Below are 16,604 nucleotides of genomic sequence, written 5' to 3'. Positions count from 1 at the left end.
CATCAGTCGTACTTTACGGTAATTGGAGCATCTCCGCTGCGGTTGGTGTAGTTCACGACAGCGTTGAACGACTGGTTTATCCATTGCCAGAAGAGAACTGCTGGGGTAGACCTGTGGGTGGTATTAATGATGTTAAAGTACAGCACAGATTATAGCCTATGTGTTGCGTATCAGATGGATGTGGCTCAGATCAATATAGCACTGCGATACACAACAATGGACCAGTAGACCTGGGATGTGTTCCGTGATCGAGCAGCTTGCAATTGCCTGCCAAGCAGCTTTTTAATCCAAAGCGCTCAAGCAAGCACTCTAACAGAACGGTGCGCTCGGCACCGCTTAACAACATGGCGGTCTTCATGTAATCAAGCAAATGTTGTCCGGGCTGTCGTTTTCAGTTTTACTTGATCCTCGTGACAACTTCCCCAAACAAACATATTGTGTTAGCAGCGGCTACAGAGTACGAGGAAAAGGGAAAGAAAGATCAGCCATATGCTAAACACAAAGAGGGCAGCAAAGTTTTTCGGTGGGAATTGTGGAAGGAAATGAGGCTTTATTTAGGTCAAAGGAGGACGAGGAAGCTATAAAAGAAGGAAATGATGATGTAATTGTGATTCATAAGGCCAGGCAAGAAATAGAATTTCAGGAAGTGAAAAGTTAAACTTATTCTAAACCAATGCCAGGAGTTTAAATAATAAGATGGAAGAGCTTGAGGCCAAAGTAGATAATGAGTGTGATGTTGTTGCAGGAAGCGAAACATGGTTTAATGAGGAGAGTAACTGGAAGAACAGGATTGGAAGGATACAAGGTGTATGGGTGTGATAGCAAGGAGAAAATAAATAAGAGGAGGTGAAGAAATCTGGGCAAAAGACAGCATTGCATTGAGAGAAAGGGATGACATTAAGGAGGGAATTAATGCAGAGGATTCTGTACAGGTAGGGATCAGAGATTGTAAAAACAGTAATATACAGGTAAGATGTTTTATAGGGCTCCTGGTGTGAGGAAGGAGGAGTACATGACGAATACAGAAGGGCATATGGTAAGGGAAGAGTATTAGATTATTGGGGATTTTAACTTGCCAGGGATAGATTGGATCCAGGAACAGGAAAAGGGTAGAGTAGATGAGGATTTCCTAGATGTGGTCCAGAATGGTCTTTTAACCCAGTTTGTACGAGTAGATAGACCCATGAGGGGGAGTGCGGTGTTAGACCTCCATCTCAGTAACAATCCCAATGTAGTGGAGGAGGTGGAGGTAGGGCAGCATTTCGGATCAAATGACCATAACATAATGTGGGGATGGATTTTGTTACGAGTTAGAGTTTGGGATATTAGAGAAAGACTATTAGATTTCAGGAAGGCAAACTCTGAGGGTATGAGGAGTGAGTTGGGTGATGTAGATTGGGAAAGGCTAAAAAGAGGACGATCAGCATCAGAGAAATGGGAAACCTACAAGTAGCAAATGTGTGGAGTGCAGAATAAGTACATTCCAATGAGGTGTAAAACTAGAGGGAGAAAGAGGTTGGTTGAGCAGTGAGATAAGGAATCGTACTGAGGAGAAGCAGAAGGTGTTTATTTGGTATTAAATAACAGGACTGGAGTTAGATATGCATCAGTATCAGAGTAAGCAGACGCAAGTTAAGAAAATAACTCGGTAAGCCAAAAGAGAGTGTGAGAAGGACATGAGTAAGAATATTAAACATAACAACAAGACATTCTTTATGTATACAAGGGGTAAATAACAGGTTAGGACAAGTCTGGGCCCATTGAGGAAGCACAGGGAGAGTGGTTAGTGAGGAAAGTGAGATTGTAGGCTTATTACACAGGTATTTTACTTCAACATTTACACAAAAACAGTCAGGGGAATTGCCAATAGTTGAGAGTATCCATCATGGAGGTGAGGAAGGGCTTTTACGGAAGATCCAGGTCGGAGCGGAGGAAGTAAAGGAACAACTAGGGAATCCAAGAGTAGATAAAGCTCGGGGCAGATAATATTCACCCGAGAGTATTGAGGTAGGTGGCTGAGCAGGTAAGCGAGATGCTAACATATATTGCAAATAGGTTACTGGAGTCAGAACAGGTACCGGAGGATTGGAGAGTAGCACGTGTAACATCGTTATTTAAGAAAGGATCCAGAGAAGAACTATAGACCTGTTAGATTGACATCAGTTTGTGGAGGTGTTGGAGACCTTAATTAGCGACCAGATGAGGAACAATTTAAACAAGAAGACGTCATGCGGAGCATGATACTTGCAAAATCCGCCCCCCCCCCCCACCCCCACCAAGAAAAAAGATGCAAATTGTCCATTTCATCAATATTAAAATTGACAATCTTGATCAAAGCTCGGGTCAACAGGAGGAAAAGTGACGATTTTTCAGATGAAAAATGATGATTTTGGAAGGCTGACCTTGAGTTGACCTTTGACCTTTTTACCTCAAAAATAGTTCGTTTTCCTATTTAGTGACAATGTGCAAATGCTGTTCAATTGTCAAGTCAATTGGATGAAAATTGAGGATTTTTGAAACTTGGCCTATGTTGACCTTTTGGCCGATATTGACCTTAAAGATACTTGAAGGTTGAATTCAGTGACCAGATGTGCAAGTCGTCTTCAAATTTCAAGTCAATCAGATGAAAATTGAGGATTTTAGAAATTTGGCCTATGTTGACCTTTTGGCCTATATTGACCTCAAAAATACTTGGTGGTTGAATTCAGTGACCAGAATTGCAAGTCCTCTTCGAATTTCAAGTCAATCAGATGAAAATTGAGGATTTTAGAAATTTAGCAAAGTTGGTGACCTTTGGGCTATGTTGACCTTTTGACCTTTTGACCCCAAAAACAATAGGCTTCTTGCTTTTGACCAACTCTACCATTTGGGGAAGTTTCGTGAAGATCGGTTGAAAATTGTGACCTGTAGGCCGGTGACAGACAGACAAACAGACAGACAGACAGACACAGACAGAACCACAAACTCAACCGACCAATATACTTGAAAAATCTTCGATTTTGCAAATAATAAATATAAACTAATTAAAGGCAGTCAGCATGGGTTTACCAAAGGTAGGTCTTGTCTACCAAATCTTTTAGAGTTCTATGAAGCAGTTTCTGATTGGGTGGATGAGGGAATGGCAGCTCCAGGCAAAAATGCCATCGTTAGAAGTAGTAGCTGTTCTCTCATATACTTGCTAGCAGTTCTAGTTAACCTTATAATTACTATAGGTTACTCTATTGTGATTTACGTATACTGCAGTAAGGATTGCCGGTAACTGAAGCGATTACATTTCTAATTACAGTAGTCTGTACATAATTACTCCGGTAAAGAGATGCTATTTTGCCTCGGCTAGTGGACATAGTATATCTAGACTTTAAGAAGGCATTTGAAAAGGTACCACATAGGACGTTGTTAGCCAAGGTGAGGGCTTGTGGAGTGGCTGGTCAGGTAGCCAACTGGATTTGACACTGGATTCGTGATGGGAAGCAAAGTGTGGCTGTGAGTGGGAGGATATCTTGCTCGGAGGATGCAAGTAACGGTACCTCAGGGGTCAGCACGAGGACCATCATTATTCATAATTTACATCAATAATTTGGATAGGGGGTGAAGAGTAAGCTTTAGAAATGAGCAGATGACACAAAGCTTGGAGGTAAGGTAGATAGCAGAGGGGGTAGTGATCAGATTCAGGAAAGTATTGATACTTGCATAGATTGGGAAAAAGATTGGTAGATGGAATTTAACCTGAACAAGTGTAAGGTGCTGGGGCTGGGTAAGAATAATGAACATAGAGATTACATGAAGCAAGGAGCAATTTTGGAGCGCGTCACACTGGAGAAGGATTTGGGGGTGGTGGTAGATTCAGGGGGTGGGGAGGGGGGAGGGAAAGGGGTAAGCAGACAGGATAATGACAGGTAGCTATAGGTAAAGCAAACAGGGCTTTAGGTTGTATTCATAGGGGGATCAATTATAAATGAAAAGAGGTGGTTTTACCAGTGTACAATAATTTAGAGAAGGCCCATCTATAAAATTGTGTGCAGTTTTGGTCACCACAACTCAGGAAGGACATAGCTGCCATAGAGAGGGTACAGCACAGGGCTATACTTGGTCGATTCCGGGCCTAGCTAGACTCAGCTATGAGGAGCGGCTGAAGGAGACAGGGCTTTATAAATTAGAAAGGAGACTGTTACAAGGGGATATGATAGGGATGTTTAAGATAATGAAGGGTACAGACAAAATAAGTGAAGAATAATTATTCAGTAGAATAGACAGTGATAGGACCAGGGACCACAGTCTGAGAGTAGTGGCAGGAGAAACAGGATATAGGTTTAAATTTGAGTCAGATCGGTATCTGGAAGTATTAGAGATGGAGGATACAAGGATATTCTTGGGTAAAATGCCAGGGGCATAGAAAAGGCCCCTTTATATAAGGGTATGTGCCATGTGGCAAAGTATAGAAAAGAAGGGGCATTGAAAAAATCTCGTGTGCATGCTGAACTACCCTTGTGTTCTTAGGAGGAACCACGTAATGCTCTAGAAAGGTTCATATAAATAGGTGCCAATTTGATTCATACACCTGCATGAAGAAGTAAATGTATTTTATTTGCCAGATGTAGGGCGTCACTTTATGTATATGTATATAAATATATAAATATACCAGTAGAAGCCGACAAACGAATTTTCAGTCCCCATGTTGAAATTGCATACAGAGAAACAATCCCATATAAAGGGAGGGGAGGGCTACTTTGCGCCTCCCTTTGATTAATTCAAGACGACATAAAATACTTCAACAAGTAAGAAGAAAAAAAGTTATTCAACCTAGATGGGACTCAAAGCTACACTCCCCAGCTTTGGGAGTCTGATGCCGTACCCATTAGGCCATTAAACCAGCACATTAGATTTGGGTAATAACATTTTGAAGAGATATAAAGTGTGTATGTGTACATATATATATATACATACATATATATATATACATACATATATATATATATATATATATATATATATATATATATATATATATATATATATATATATATATATATATATATATATATATATACAGTGGAACCTTGACTTACGAGTGCCCCAACTTACGAGTTTTTCGAGATACGAGCCGTCGCTCGGGCGGTTTATTGCTTTGAGATGCGAGCCGAGATCTGAGTTACGAGCTTTCGCCACCCGGTCACGTGGTTATCTTGCCGTGCAAGTACAGTATCTCTGTCGTATAGCGCTGCATTTTTGTTTTCGCATGTTGGTTATTTTCAGTTTTGCCGCCAGGTGGGTTCCGGTCACGTGGTTATCTTGCCGTGCACGTACAGTATCTCTGTCGTATAGCGCTGCATTTTTGTTTTCGCATGTTGGTTATTTTGGAAAATTTCATGTTCATGTCGAACATTTCATGTTCATGTTCATGTTTTCATGTTCATGCCATGCCCGGCCACAACTTGTTCAGAGTGCCGGCGATAGCTCGCCTTCTCTTTGTGGAAAACACGGTGAGATCCTTAACATCCAACAACTAATGGGACGCAAACGGGGCGCCCAGTTTAGCGGTACACACATTGATGAATCACCCTGCCTGTGATTCACCCATGACAGGTTATAGCTGGGTCGGGATTCAAACCCAGGCTGGACAGTTTAGACTTTAGAGTCAAGTGTGCGTACCTCCAGTCCAGGCCATCCTGCCAACTTGTATGCTGCATACAGGTGAAATATAAAGCGCGAGATATTTATATATATACTGTATATTTTTAAAAAAATTGGTGTGGTTTTTGGCGGGCTGGAACGGATTAATAGCATTTCAATGCATTTTAATGGGGAAATTTGATTTGAGAAACGAGCAATTTGAGTTACGAGCTCGGTCACAGAACGAATTAAACTCGTAAGTCAAGGTTCCACTGTATATATATATATATATATATATATATATATATATATATATATATATATATATATATATATATATATATATATATATATATATATATATATATAAATAAATAATATATAATTTTAAAGCAAAAACTATAGCACTTAGGTGGAATTTGTTTTGAAAGCCATTAACGAGATCTATTGGCCAATGTATATTCCAAGATTCAGCTAGTTTCAATATATAGCCCTTGAGATATGAGCGCCAACACATTTTGGGCGGACGGACGGATGGAGACCAACGTGATTGAGGGTTTTCTTAATAAAACTCAAGAATGTGGAAACAGACGTTGCTGAAATTTGGAACATATTACCTCAACGTACAAAGCATTTACTTCTGAAATTTGCAGCCGATCTCGTCCAGTAGAAGCTGAGGAAAGTATTTTCAGTCCCCATTTTAAAGCTGCATTCAGAGAAACGATCCCTTATATAAAGGGAGGGATGCTTTGCGCCTCCCTTTGATTAGCAGGACTTTCAGGTAGCTCGAGTATGGATGGGTGATTGTGGAGTGTCGTGTCTGTGGGGTGTCAAGGGGTGGTGTTTGGTTGATGATGTGTTTGTCATCAAACAATTGAATTTCCCCTCCTCTCCACGCCTCCCACACATACACTGGAAGCAAGGGGGAAAGTGAAAAATTGCTTTTTCCTTTTCTTATTTAAATAATTTAACTAAATATATTTCCACTTTTTTTTTTTGCTACCCTTGGGATATCCCTGGTGTGCCACATTGTCTCATCCCCATTCCTCCCCTTGTTCCCCAATTGAATCGCGTCGTTTTGACGGATATACAGAACTGCAATTGGTCTGGTGTTGATGTAGCGCAGGCATGATGGGCCGAATGGCCTCCTCCTGTTTTTAGTTTCCTTGTGCAAGATAAATAAATGTGGAGTCAGAAGGAGGAGCCCCCTTCCTGCCAATCTATGGACCCTACCACTGAATTTTGGGGAAGGGGGAGGGATGTTTGATGTTTTGCATGTTTGTAGAACTTGAATAATTAAGATAAAAGTACAGTAAAAGTAAAGAGTAAAACGCACATTTGAACAATATTATGAGTATACACAACAGTCAACAGGGGTATATATGCCTCAACATTTTACTGGCTGTAGTATTGTTTTGAATCTGACCACGGTGGCCATTTTTGACAACATAACAAAACATCTCTCTTAATCGCTTGTTCTGTTTGCCGAGCGGCTTGCAAAGCGGTCGACACGGAACGCTGGCTTGGAAAGTGATAGCAACCCGCTTGTTATCGGAACACCCCAGGCACAGTGGTACAAGATGGAGGTCAAAATAAGCTTTTTTTATCTCACACCAATCTGAAATGCACAAACGAGTCAAGCAGGTTTCTCACCTGTAAAATGTCATCATGCAGCCTGTGATGGTCATGTTCATAGGAACTTGTGCCGACATGCGACCAATGACAAACATTTTATCGCCGGTGTCTGGGTGGAATGCAGAGTCGTATATATATTTGGCCTTCCATAATTGATCCTCTGTGAGTCCTGAGGGCACTTGGCCCAACCTGGTGAAAAGAATCAGCAACGGCTCTGAAGTTAACAATGCTAACATAGTGCAAAAGTGGTGCAGAACATCTCCAACAAACATCCAACAACAAGCCATAACCGCACGTAGCACTCACTACACCTGTATGTATGGACAATCCTGCTGGCATTTTCGAGCTGGGAGTTGGACAGCAGGATGTTGCGAGGGTCCGTGACGGTGAAGAAGTGCTTGGCTCGTCCCACGAACGTGCTCTGGTCCCACCGAGGCTCTTTGATATTGATGTCGGTGGGTAAATCTCCAGACATGATGTCTCGATGCTTCATGGAGAAAACAAAATCTTAAACTTCTCAAAAAACACGAAATAAATAAACAAAAACAAAACAACAAGCACACACTTACCTAGAAACAATTGCCTCCGAATGGGAGAGCTCCACTCAAAGTCAATATAATGCTTGCACAACAACCTAGTGGTAGCAAACTAGGCTGAAGGTCCTTCCGTTTGTCAATCACACTCAAATATACAGTGTATACAAACACGGAAGTAACACTATCCTGCTATCTATACTATAAGAGATGTGTGTGTGTGTGTGTGTGTGTGTGTGTGTGTGTGTGTGTGTGTGTGTGTGTGTGTGTGTGTGTGTGTGTGTGTGTGTGTGTGTGTGTGTTGAACAACAGTTTGATCCAGAGGAGGGTGGTTGTTGTTGTTGTTGTTGTATAGCCCCAGACAGTTCACTTGAACAAGCCCGTGGCATGGAGACAGCCAATCGATCTCGCAGAAGCGTCCCAGAGATCCCCGACATTAGTCAGGTTCACAATGTTTTTTCGTTCAAAATTTTTGGAGATTCGCAAAACTAATTTTTTGGAATATTCAGAGCATGAGGAATCCAAAAATTAATGTTGACATTTGCGTAGACACCTTTGCGAAAATGACGCTCAGGACAGTGATGAAGATCTATAAAAGCATATTCCTGAACGGTATAGACCTAGTAGATCCTGTGTATAGGACTTATAGTTCAATCTGGTACTAACAAGGCTGCTTTCTTGCTTTATAAACCTATACCTATAACTTCAAAGGACTTGCAATATCATGTATTAATATGTAATACAGTTATATCACAAATATAAAGACAATGGTTTTCAATTACCTTTGTTTGTTGCTTTTCTATAATCCTGAGCACTATTTTGAGGCTTTTATTGAATTCCTTGACCCAGAAAACATAGGATTAGCATATTTGATTAAGTTTCTAGGTTGACTAGAAGCCGAGATAGCGCAAAATATGTATTTTATGGCGGCCATTTTCAAAATCCAAAATGGCGGGCATGCAGGTGTCTGTGCAAATGACAACATTGATTTTCGGATTCTCAATGCTCTGATGATTCCAAAAATGTACAGGTTTCCTAATCTCCAAAATTTTTGAACGAAATTATATTTGTTAACATAGTGAACCTGACTATCTTCATCACTGTCCTGAGTGTTATTTTAGCAAAGGTGTCTACGCAAATGCCAACATTAATTTTTGGATTCCTCATGCTCCGAATATTCCAAAAATGTAGTTTTGCGAATCTCCAAAAATTTTGCACGAAATTATATTTGTTAACACAGTGAGAACCTGATTACATCCAGGATGGTGTACCCCCACCTTCATGAAGTCAGCACCATGACAGAGTTAGAGAGAAAGAGAGAGAGAGAGAGGAGAGAGAGAGAGAGAGAGAGAGAGAGAGAGAGAGAGAGAGAGAGAGAGAGAGAGAGAGAGAGTTAGAGAGAGAGAGAGAGAGAGAGAGAGAGAGTTAGAGAGAGAGTTAGAGAGAAAGAGAGAGAGAAAGAGAGAGTTAGAGAGAGAGTTAGAGAGAGAGTTAGAGAGAGAGTTAGAGAGAGAGTTAGAGAGAAAGAGAGAGTTAGAGAGAGAGTTAGAGAGAATTGAATTTGAACACCGTTTATTTCCACAAAATGCACAAGCATTTCAATCCATACCGCAAGGGTATTTACAAGCAGGGGCAGAGAAAAAAAAGGTACAACAAAACCAAAGCATCACACTCTTGATGCAATTCTTAAAACCATGACGAGTTTCGAGTCCTGAACCACACACAAGGCCTCGTTAGTGCACCATTTCCATTCAATAAGTTCAACATTCTCGTTACTCATATGGTGATCAAATTCCAGCCTTAATCTTGCTGACACCAGCCCTTTAAATATTGGAATGACGTCATGACCATAACATTTATCAATCTTAATTTTCCTTGACTTATAAATTGCATATTTTGCAATGGCAATCAGGAAATTCATCAAGGCACCAGCATTTTTACAAGAGGAGGTAAAGGGTACATCAAAAACAAGTGAATCCTCTTGGATTGCGCTGAGGTTCGGGCATGGAATTTCGAGCCTCGATCATGGTTCGAGCCTCGATCTTGTATACAAAAATAATAATAATAATAATAAGAACCTTGGGCCGAATCTCGCGCTTCACCAGTGCGCGTGCGCGAATTTACGTCACGTCGGCAGCGAGAAGGGGTTCCCCAACACGAACCAATCAGGAACTGCCACGTCACACTTATATGATCTCAGAATTCCTGTGACAGGAATTCGCGTTACACTGGCTGGAAGTCATTCGCTAGAGGCGCTTCCTCAGCGCTAATAAACATATGCAAGGTAAAAGTGAAAGATAATTTACAAGAAAGGTGTGCAATCACAGAGAATAGAGGTGCTAACCTCCTGCACTGGACATATGCATGAAAAAGATCCTCCTCCTGCTCGCAGAAGGGACAATTTACAGGCACCGAGGCATTTAGATGGTGAATAAAAGTGTTTGAGGGGAGAGCCCAATGTGTTAGCCTCCATTGTATATCCGCTAGGAACCCGTAGATGGGTGGAACAAACATATTATGCCACAGTGGAGTAGAGGGAAACCCCGGCCCTAACCGTTCTGACCACAAGGCCACACGCATCGCTTCAGACAGGGATGAGACTTCTTTCCCCCTCACGAGTTTAAGGACACCAGCCTTAGTTACTAAGTGAAAGGGAGAGGGAAACCCATCATCAATTGACTGGACAGAGGGCAGCACCTTGATTTCGGGGAAAGATAGCCGAAAATCTTCGACAATTCCGGCGCCTTCCCAGCCAATGTTTAGCTGCCTGAATTTTTTTATGACTACATGTTTGATTTGTTGAACAACTCGAACAGACGCTACACAAACACCTGTCACCATCACCCCAGCAGACCTCCACTTGGTTCCAGATGCATCCCTTATATCACTCACTTTGCTTACGCCTCCTTTAATGAATTTTTGAATTAAAGCATGGCTACGAGGAATACATGGGAAAAAGCTGTTATAGAACAGAGGTTCTTGGAGGAAATTATGACAATTATATGCCTCAAGACAACGTTTAACCTCAAGGCCTTTCCATGCATCCAGCAAACTCCGATAAAAAGCGGGAAGTGAAGCACTGCTGACACAATCAAGGTCCACCAAGAGAAGGTGCCGATCATAGTTCAGTTCACCAGCCTGTTGTAATAGAAAATGTGCAAATGGGCACCAGGGCAGCTCCTCCGCATACAGTAGTCTCTGCACAGACTGCAGGCGAAAAGCCATAAGCCGCCCAGAGACATCAATGACTCCGTGGCCCCCCTCCTTTCGAGGGTGGTACAGTATACTGGGCCGCAGCCAGTGGTAGCGCCTCCAAAAAAAATCTATCAACTTCCTCTGGATGGCAGGGATCAGCTCCTTGGGTGGCTGCAGGGTAATGACTTTATGCCACAATCTCGCTGCAATCAGGTTATTGATAACAAGAGCGCGGCCTCTGTATGAAAGAGACCGCAGTAGTCCTTTCCATGATTTTAAACGATATGCGATTTGTTCCACACCTCCTTCCCAATTCCTCATTTCCATTTCATGGTTTCCAAGATAAACTCCAAGATATTTGACCCCATCTGTTTTCCATACCAGATTTTGTGGGAGTGATGGTGGTGATATGACTGAGGGGTTACCTGAACTACACCACAAGGCTACACTTTTACTCCAGTTTACTTCACCAGAAGAGGCTGCAGAGAAGTCTTTTAAGCACTGCTGTACTGCAGCTACACTGCCCGGGCCTTTAAGTAAAACACAAACATCATCAGCATAAGCTGTTACGACAAATTTTAACCCCTCTACCCACATATCCTGAGGCAATCGTTTCCTGAAAGATGCCAAAAGTGGTTCAAGGGCAATTGTGTACATTACATTGTACAACAGTCCCGAGAGAGAGGACAGCCTTGGCGGATACCCCGTCGAAAGGGAAAGGGGGAGCATAAGTTATTATTTACTTTCAACATACAGAAAGTGTTTGTATATAACAGTTTAACATATGTTGTGAAGGTTTCACCAAAACCCATCCCCTTAAGAACCGAAAACAAGTATGCATGATCAACACGATCAGAAGCCTTTGTTTGATTCAGAAATAATAACCCAAAACTGGCAGGCACATACTTTTTACAGGAAATAATATCTCTTACCAGAAACAGATTATCAGGCATGGACCGTCCAGGAACACAGTAGGTTTGATCCGGCTGTATGACAGAGCTGATCACTTCTTTCAGCCGATTCGCTAATACTTTAGACAAGATTTTGTAGTCAGTACACAGTAAGGAAACAGGTCGCCAGTTCTCAATGAGTTGAATGTTCCCAGGCTTCGGCAAAAGGCATACGACCGCCCTTCTACAGGACAGAGGAAGTTCTCCAGCACGAAGGCTTTCGTCAAGGACTTCAAGTAGATCGGGTCCAACAAGATTCCAAAATGTCTTATAAAACTCTCCAGGCAGCCCGTCAATCCCCGAGGCTTTACCATCTTTCAAGCCTCGCATGGCTGCTTCAAGTTCATCAGGTGAAATTAACGATTCCAGTGTGTGCTGCTTGTCCTCCTCGACTTCTGGGACCCCAGCAATCAGCTCCTGCATCGCCTCACTGTTGATACTCTGGGCAGAATACAGGTCAGAGTAAAATGCTTTCAAGGCCGCTTTAATCTCCAGTTGGGAGGTAACCGTTGACCCATTAGCAGTACAGAGCTTATGAATTTGCTGCGAGTTTTTCACCGAATTCTCCAAGCTAAAGAAGTCCTTATTTGGCATATCCAAAGTCAAGTAACTCATCCTCATACGCACCAAGGTACCCATTGCCCGCTGCCTCACCATTTCGGTCAGTAACGACCTTTTTGTCCATAGTAACTGATCATATCCCAAATCTTTCCCAGCCCCATTACGATTCTGTTCCAATTCTGCAATTTCGGCCTTTAATGAGTCAATTGAGAGACTTGGCATTTTAGTAGTAAACAGACTATACTGTTGACAAAACGTTTTAACTTGACACTTTGCAAGGTCCCACCATATGCGAAGGTTGGCATGCTCAAGCTTAGAGGACCGGATTTTCCCCCACACGGTTCGGAACGCATCTTTAAATTTCTTATCACTTAACAGCCGAGTATTGAGTGACCAGTACGCGCTACCTCCTGATGTCAGGGGTAATTTAAAGGACATTGCCACTAAATTATGATCTGAAAACCCTGTTGGGAGTATTTGGGTAGTGGACACCACATTCAGCATTGGCTTATTGATATAGATCCTGTCCAGCGTTGCCCTTGATATGACGCCATCATGACATCTGCACCATGTGTAGGCCCGTGAAGTTGGATGCTGCAACCTCCACACATCCTCAAAACAATAGTTCTTGTTGAGGCTCGCTAACACCTTTGCAGAAGCGCCGTGGGGTTCATGTCCATTCCTGTCAACTGAAGGATCAATTGTACAGTTAAAGTCCCCTGCGATACAGGTGAGAGCAGCTGGATCCAGTCATTCTACAAAGTCCCGCAATGTGGAAAAGAATGTTCTTCTTTCTATAGGTTCACTTGGTGCATACACATTTACTATAATAAGCTTTTGTGTATTGCAGTAAAACTCCACCGCTATCAAATGTGCCTTATAGACCTCCCTATAAATGACACTCTGAGTGGGAAGCCTGGGACTTAAGGCGATGGCAACACCAGCCTTGGGTGTGGAAACCCCACTCAGCCACCATTGCCCTTTAAAAAGTTTACACCATTCAGCTGCCAAATTGTTTGTGGCATGGGTCTCTTGCAATAGAATGACATCTGCTTTTACTCTCTCCATTGCCTGGATTGCTTGAATTTTTCATAAGGGGGCACATCCCCCATTGATGTTCAGGGAGGCAATATGTATTTCTCGCATTGTCATTCTAAGGTGGTAGCTCACCCTCCGCCTGCAATTCCTTATTCGCCTTTGTTACTGCTTTACGAAGAGGTTGAAATTGAGGCTCTGAGAGCATGGGGTCATTTTTCTGTAAAAGAGGTTTCGAAGCCTTAATGAAAGCTTGAACATCAGGGAAATGATCTCTAATTACAACATGACGTTGTCTAAACGTTTCGTTTAAGAAATCAATGACCTTCCCTTTTGTCACCTCTGCTTGCCTCACCTGCTCCTTCTGAGACTCACTCAGGGCAGCAAGACTGCATCCTTCCTCATCAGCCTCGACCCCACTCTCACCTAGTAGTGTGTCAGGTACTGGCACCTCATCTGTGTCATTGTCACCATGGTATTTTTGTTGCGTCTGCATGGCACCAACTACCCCATCGTTGTTGTCTGCCACTGACTTATCAATCTCTTTCTCATCATCTTCCGTTGAGATGAGGGTCCTTAACTGCTCGTCGCATGGTGCAGGGTGTCCACCATCACACACAGTGACACGCTCGGTAATGCTTCGATTCTCTTTATCCTGTGAAATGGGCAGATTCCCATCTCTACCTATTGCATTACCATTTTGCTCATGGTCATCAGGTTGGTCTGTATTACCATCTGCCTGCACGAGAACCATTTTGTTTCCTTTTCCTCCATTCTCATCGCTCGCAAGAGAGCGTTTCAAGTTTATCCTCGACTCGGTCTCCATCAGCTTCACCTCCTCAAGGTCCCTTTGTTCTTGAGGTTGCAGCCTCTCCTCCACATATGGTTGCTCCACTACCGTATGGGCTTCTCCACCAGCACCACTGTCACCCGCACCCTGGTATTCCGGTTGACCTTTTTTTGACACCTGGCTCATCTACAGGGTCGTTCAAGTCATTTACAGGGGGGGGGGGGGGGGGGTGCCCCAGCTGCTGCAGCGCAACTCTTCCTCACATCAGGACAATACTGCCGAGTGTGTCCGTATGCCCCACATGTATAGCAAATCAAGGTCTCAGTAGCTGCAAAGATCCGGTAATCATGATCTCCTATTTTAAAATTTATAGATATGTTCAGCTGTTTTGCCTCATCCTTTAGTACGACGAAACAGAAACGTCTAAACGACTCTACATGCTTCAACCTTCCGTTCCTGGTTCGCAGGGGGACTGTGATAATTCGTGAGACAGTCCCATGCTCCCCTAATTTACGTAGGATTTCTTCATTCCTCAGAAAGGGCGGAACGTTACTTAAAATAACTTTAACCGCCGGCGTGTCCATGGACGATACCGGAACAAATTGGTCGTTCCCCAACGTTAACCCATTCTGCACCACGATGTCTGCAAGGCTAACTTGTGACACGAAAACCACCACTTTGTGGTTCATTCGAGACGCAGCACGAATATTATTCACCCCGATCAAATCCCTGATTGCATGTAGAACATCGTCCATTTGCACGTCTTCCGGCGGAACAAGGCACAGCCCGTGCTTACGCGATAACACCTCATCACTAACACGATCAGCAGCCCTTTGACTATTCCTATTAGCCATTTATCGGCAATAAACTAAACAGTAACAATGCAATAAACTAACCAAACAAATCAAAATTCATTAAATAAATAAATAATCGGCACGATATAACCAACCCACGTTATAAATTAATACAGGTGGCTAACCGTTACCGTGCTGTCTCTCTCTCCCTCTCTCTCTTGTCTCAAGAGCAGAAGGGGAACACGGAGAAAACTTCACAACCACGTACAAGGACACAGAGTGAAAGGAGGATAGGAAAGACCACCAACACAGCACCGTACTCACAGCTCAACACCCACAGCCACCATGATTGCCACACCCACGCACGACTCACAACACACACACAGAGAGAGAGACAGAGAGAGAGACACAGAGACACAGAGAGACAGAGAGACAGAGACAGAGAGAGAGAGAGAGAGAGAGAGGAGAGAGAAAGAGAGAGTTAGAGAGAAAGAGGGTTAGAGAGAAAGAGAGAGAAGAGAGAGAGAAAGAGAGTTAGAGAGTTAGAGAGAAAGAGAAAAAGAGACTTTGACTTTTAAACTCTTTTTATTATAAAAGTATAAAACAAGAGTACCACCAAAGGCAATTCATCCAGGAAAATCAGTAAAATCATAGAAATCCGGAAAGGAAAAAACAATCGGTGCACTGCAAACCAAGCAACAGAAAAGGTGCAAATACCCCCAAAAAACGAGGAGAAACACTAGACATAATTTCTAAACTAGGCATAATTTTATATGTACAAATTTACAATCGCATCTGCAACCATGAGGAGAGATGGAAGAAAGAAAGAGTAGGTCAAGACAAGGGGGAGAAAAAAGCCGGCAAGGAGAAGCATGGAACAGTGTATAAGAAACACCCGCACTGTATTATACAGAAATTAACAATTTGTTATCTTGGACCTCACAAATCCCTCCAACACACCAGGTCGCAACAAAATTTGCAAGGTCGTTTGCAGTTTGGGCACAGCCAAATTCAAGCTTGAGCCTTGCTGACACCAAAGAACTAAAAAACACCATAATACTGCATTCCTGCATGGGTCTGCCGCCCAGCTTCGCCTTCCGCGACAGGTATACGGCCAGTTTAGTGGTAGCGGTTAGGAACCCGAATACAATAGATGTGGTTCCCTTTTTGGGAGGAAAACCAAAGATGTAAGCCTTCAAAGAAAACGTAATCCGCAATCTATGGGAAATAAAATTTAACCAATAAAACAAAGGAGAAAGTCTTTCACAATTAATGAAGGCATGAAACAAGTCTTCCCTCTCCGGACAAAAGGGGCAACAGCCGGAAATGGGGGGAAAAAACCGAATGACAGCATTGGAAGGAACAATCCAGTGGGCCAAACGCCACTGAAGGTCACCTGTTCTTTTAGAAATAAGTCCAGCATACATTGTATCCCATAAAGGCTCAGAGGGGGGACCGGGAGGCAAGAGTCCTTTCCACCGGGTAACCCCAGCTAGAGGTG

General features: G+C 42.8%; 1 protein-coding gene across 4 annotated transcripts in view; it reads right to left on the bottom strand.

Annotated features, from left to right (window-relative positions):
- Nucleotides 1-16,604, bottom strand: part of SFXN1 (sideroflexin 1) — a 41,335-nt gene that overhangs the window by 10,633 nt on the left and 14,098 nt on the right. For 3 of the 4 annotated variants that reach the window (XM_068101450.2, XM_068101334.2, XM_068101449.2), the window contains exons 2-4: nt 7,557-7,732; nt 7,264-7,434; nt 13-111 (exon numbers count right to left, since the gene is read on the bottom strand). In XM_068101450.2, the coding sequence (XP_067957551.1) occupies nt 13-111; nt 7,264-7,434; nt 7,557-7,720 (434 nt within the window). In that variant the 5' untranslated portion in view covers nt 7,721-7,732. Of the gene's footprint in view, nt 1-12; nt 112-7,263; nt 7,435-7,556; nt 7,733-7,814; nt 7,883-16,604 lie in introns of those variants that run through there. The other variant, XM_068101451.2, reaches the window with a different exon arrangement.

The sequence above is a fragment of the Myxine glutinosa genome, chromosome 2, assembly GCF_964187855.1.
Source record: "Myxine glutinosa chromosome 2, kmMyxGlut1.1, whole genome shotgun sequence".
Lineage (NCBI taxonomy): Eukaryota > Metazoa > Chordata > Myxini > Myxiniformes > Myxinidae > Myxine > Myxine glutinosa.
This window is presented reverse-complemented; position numbering and strand designations above follow the sequence as displayed.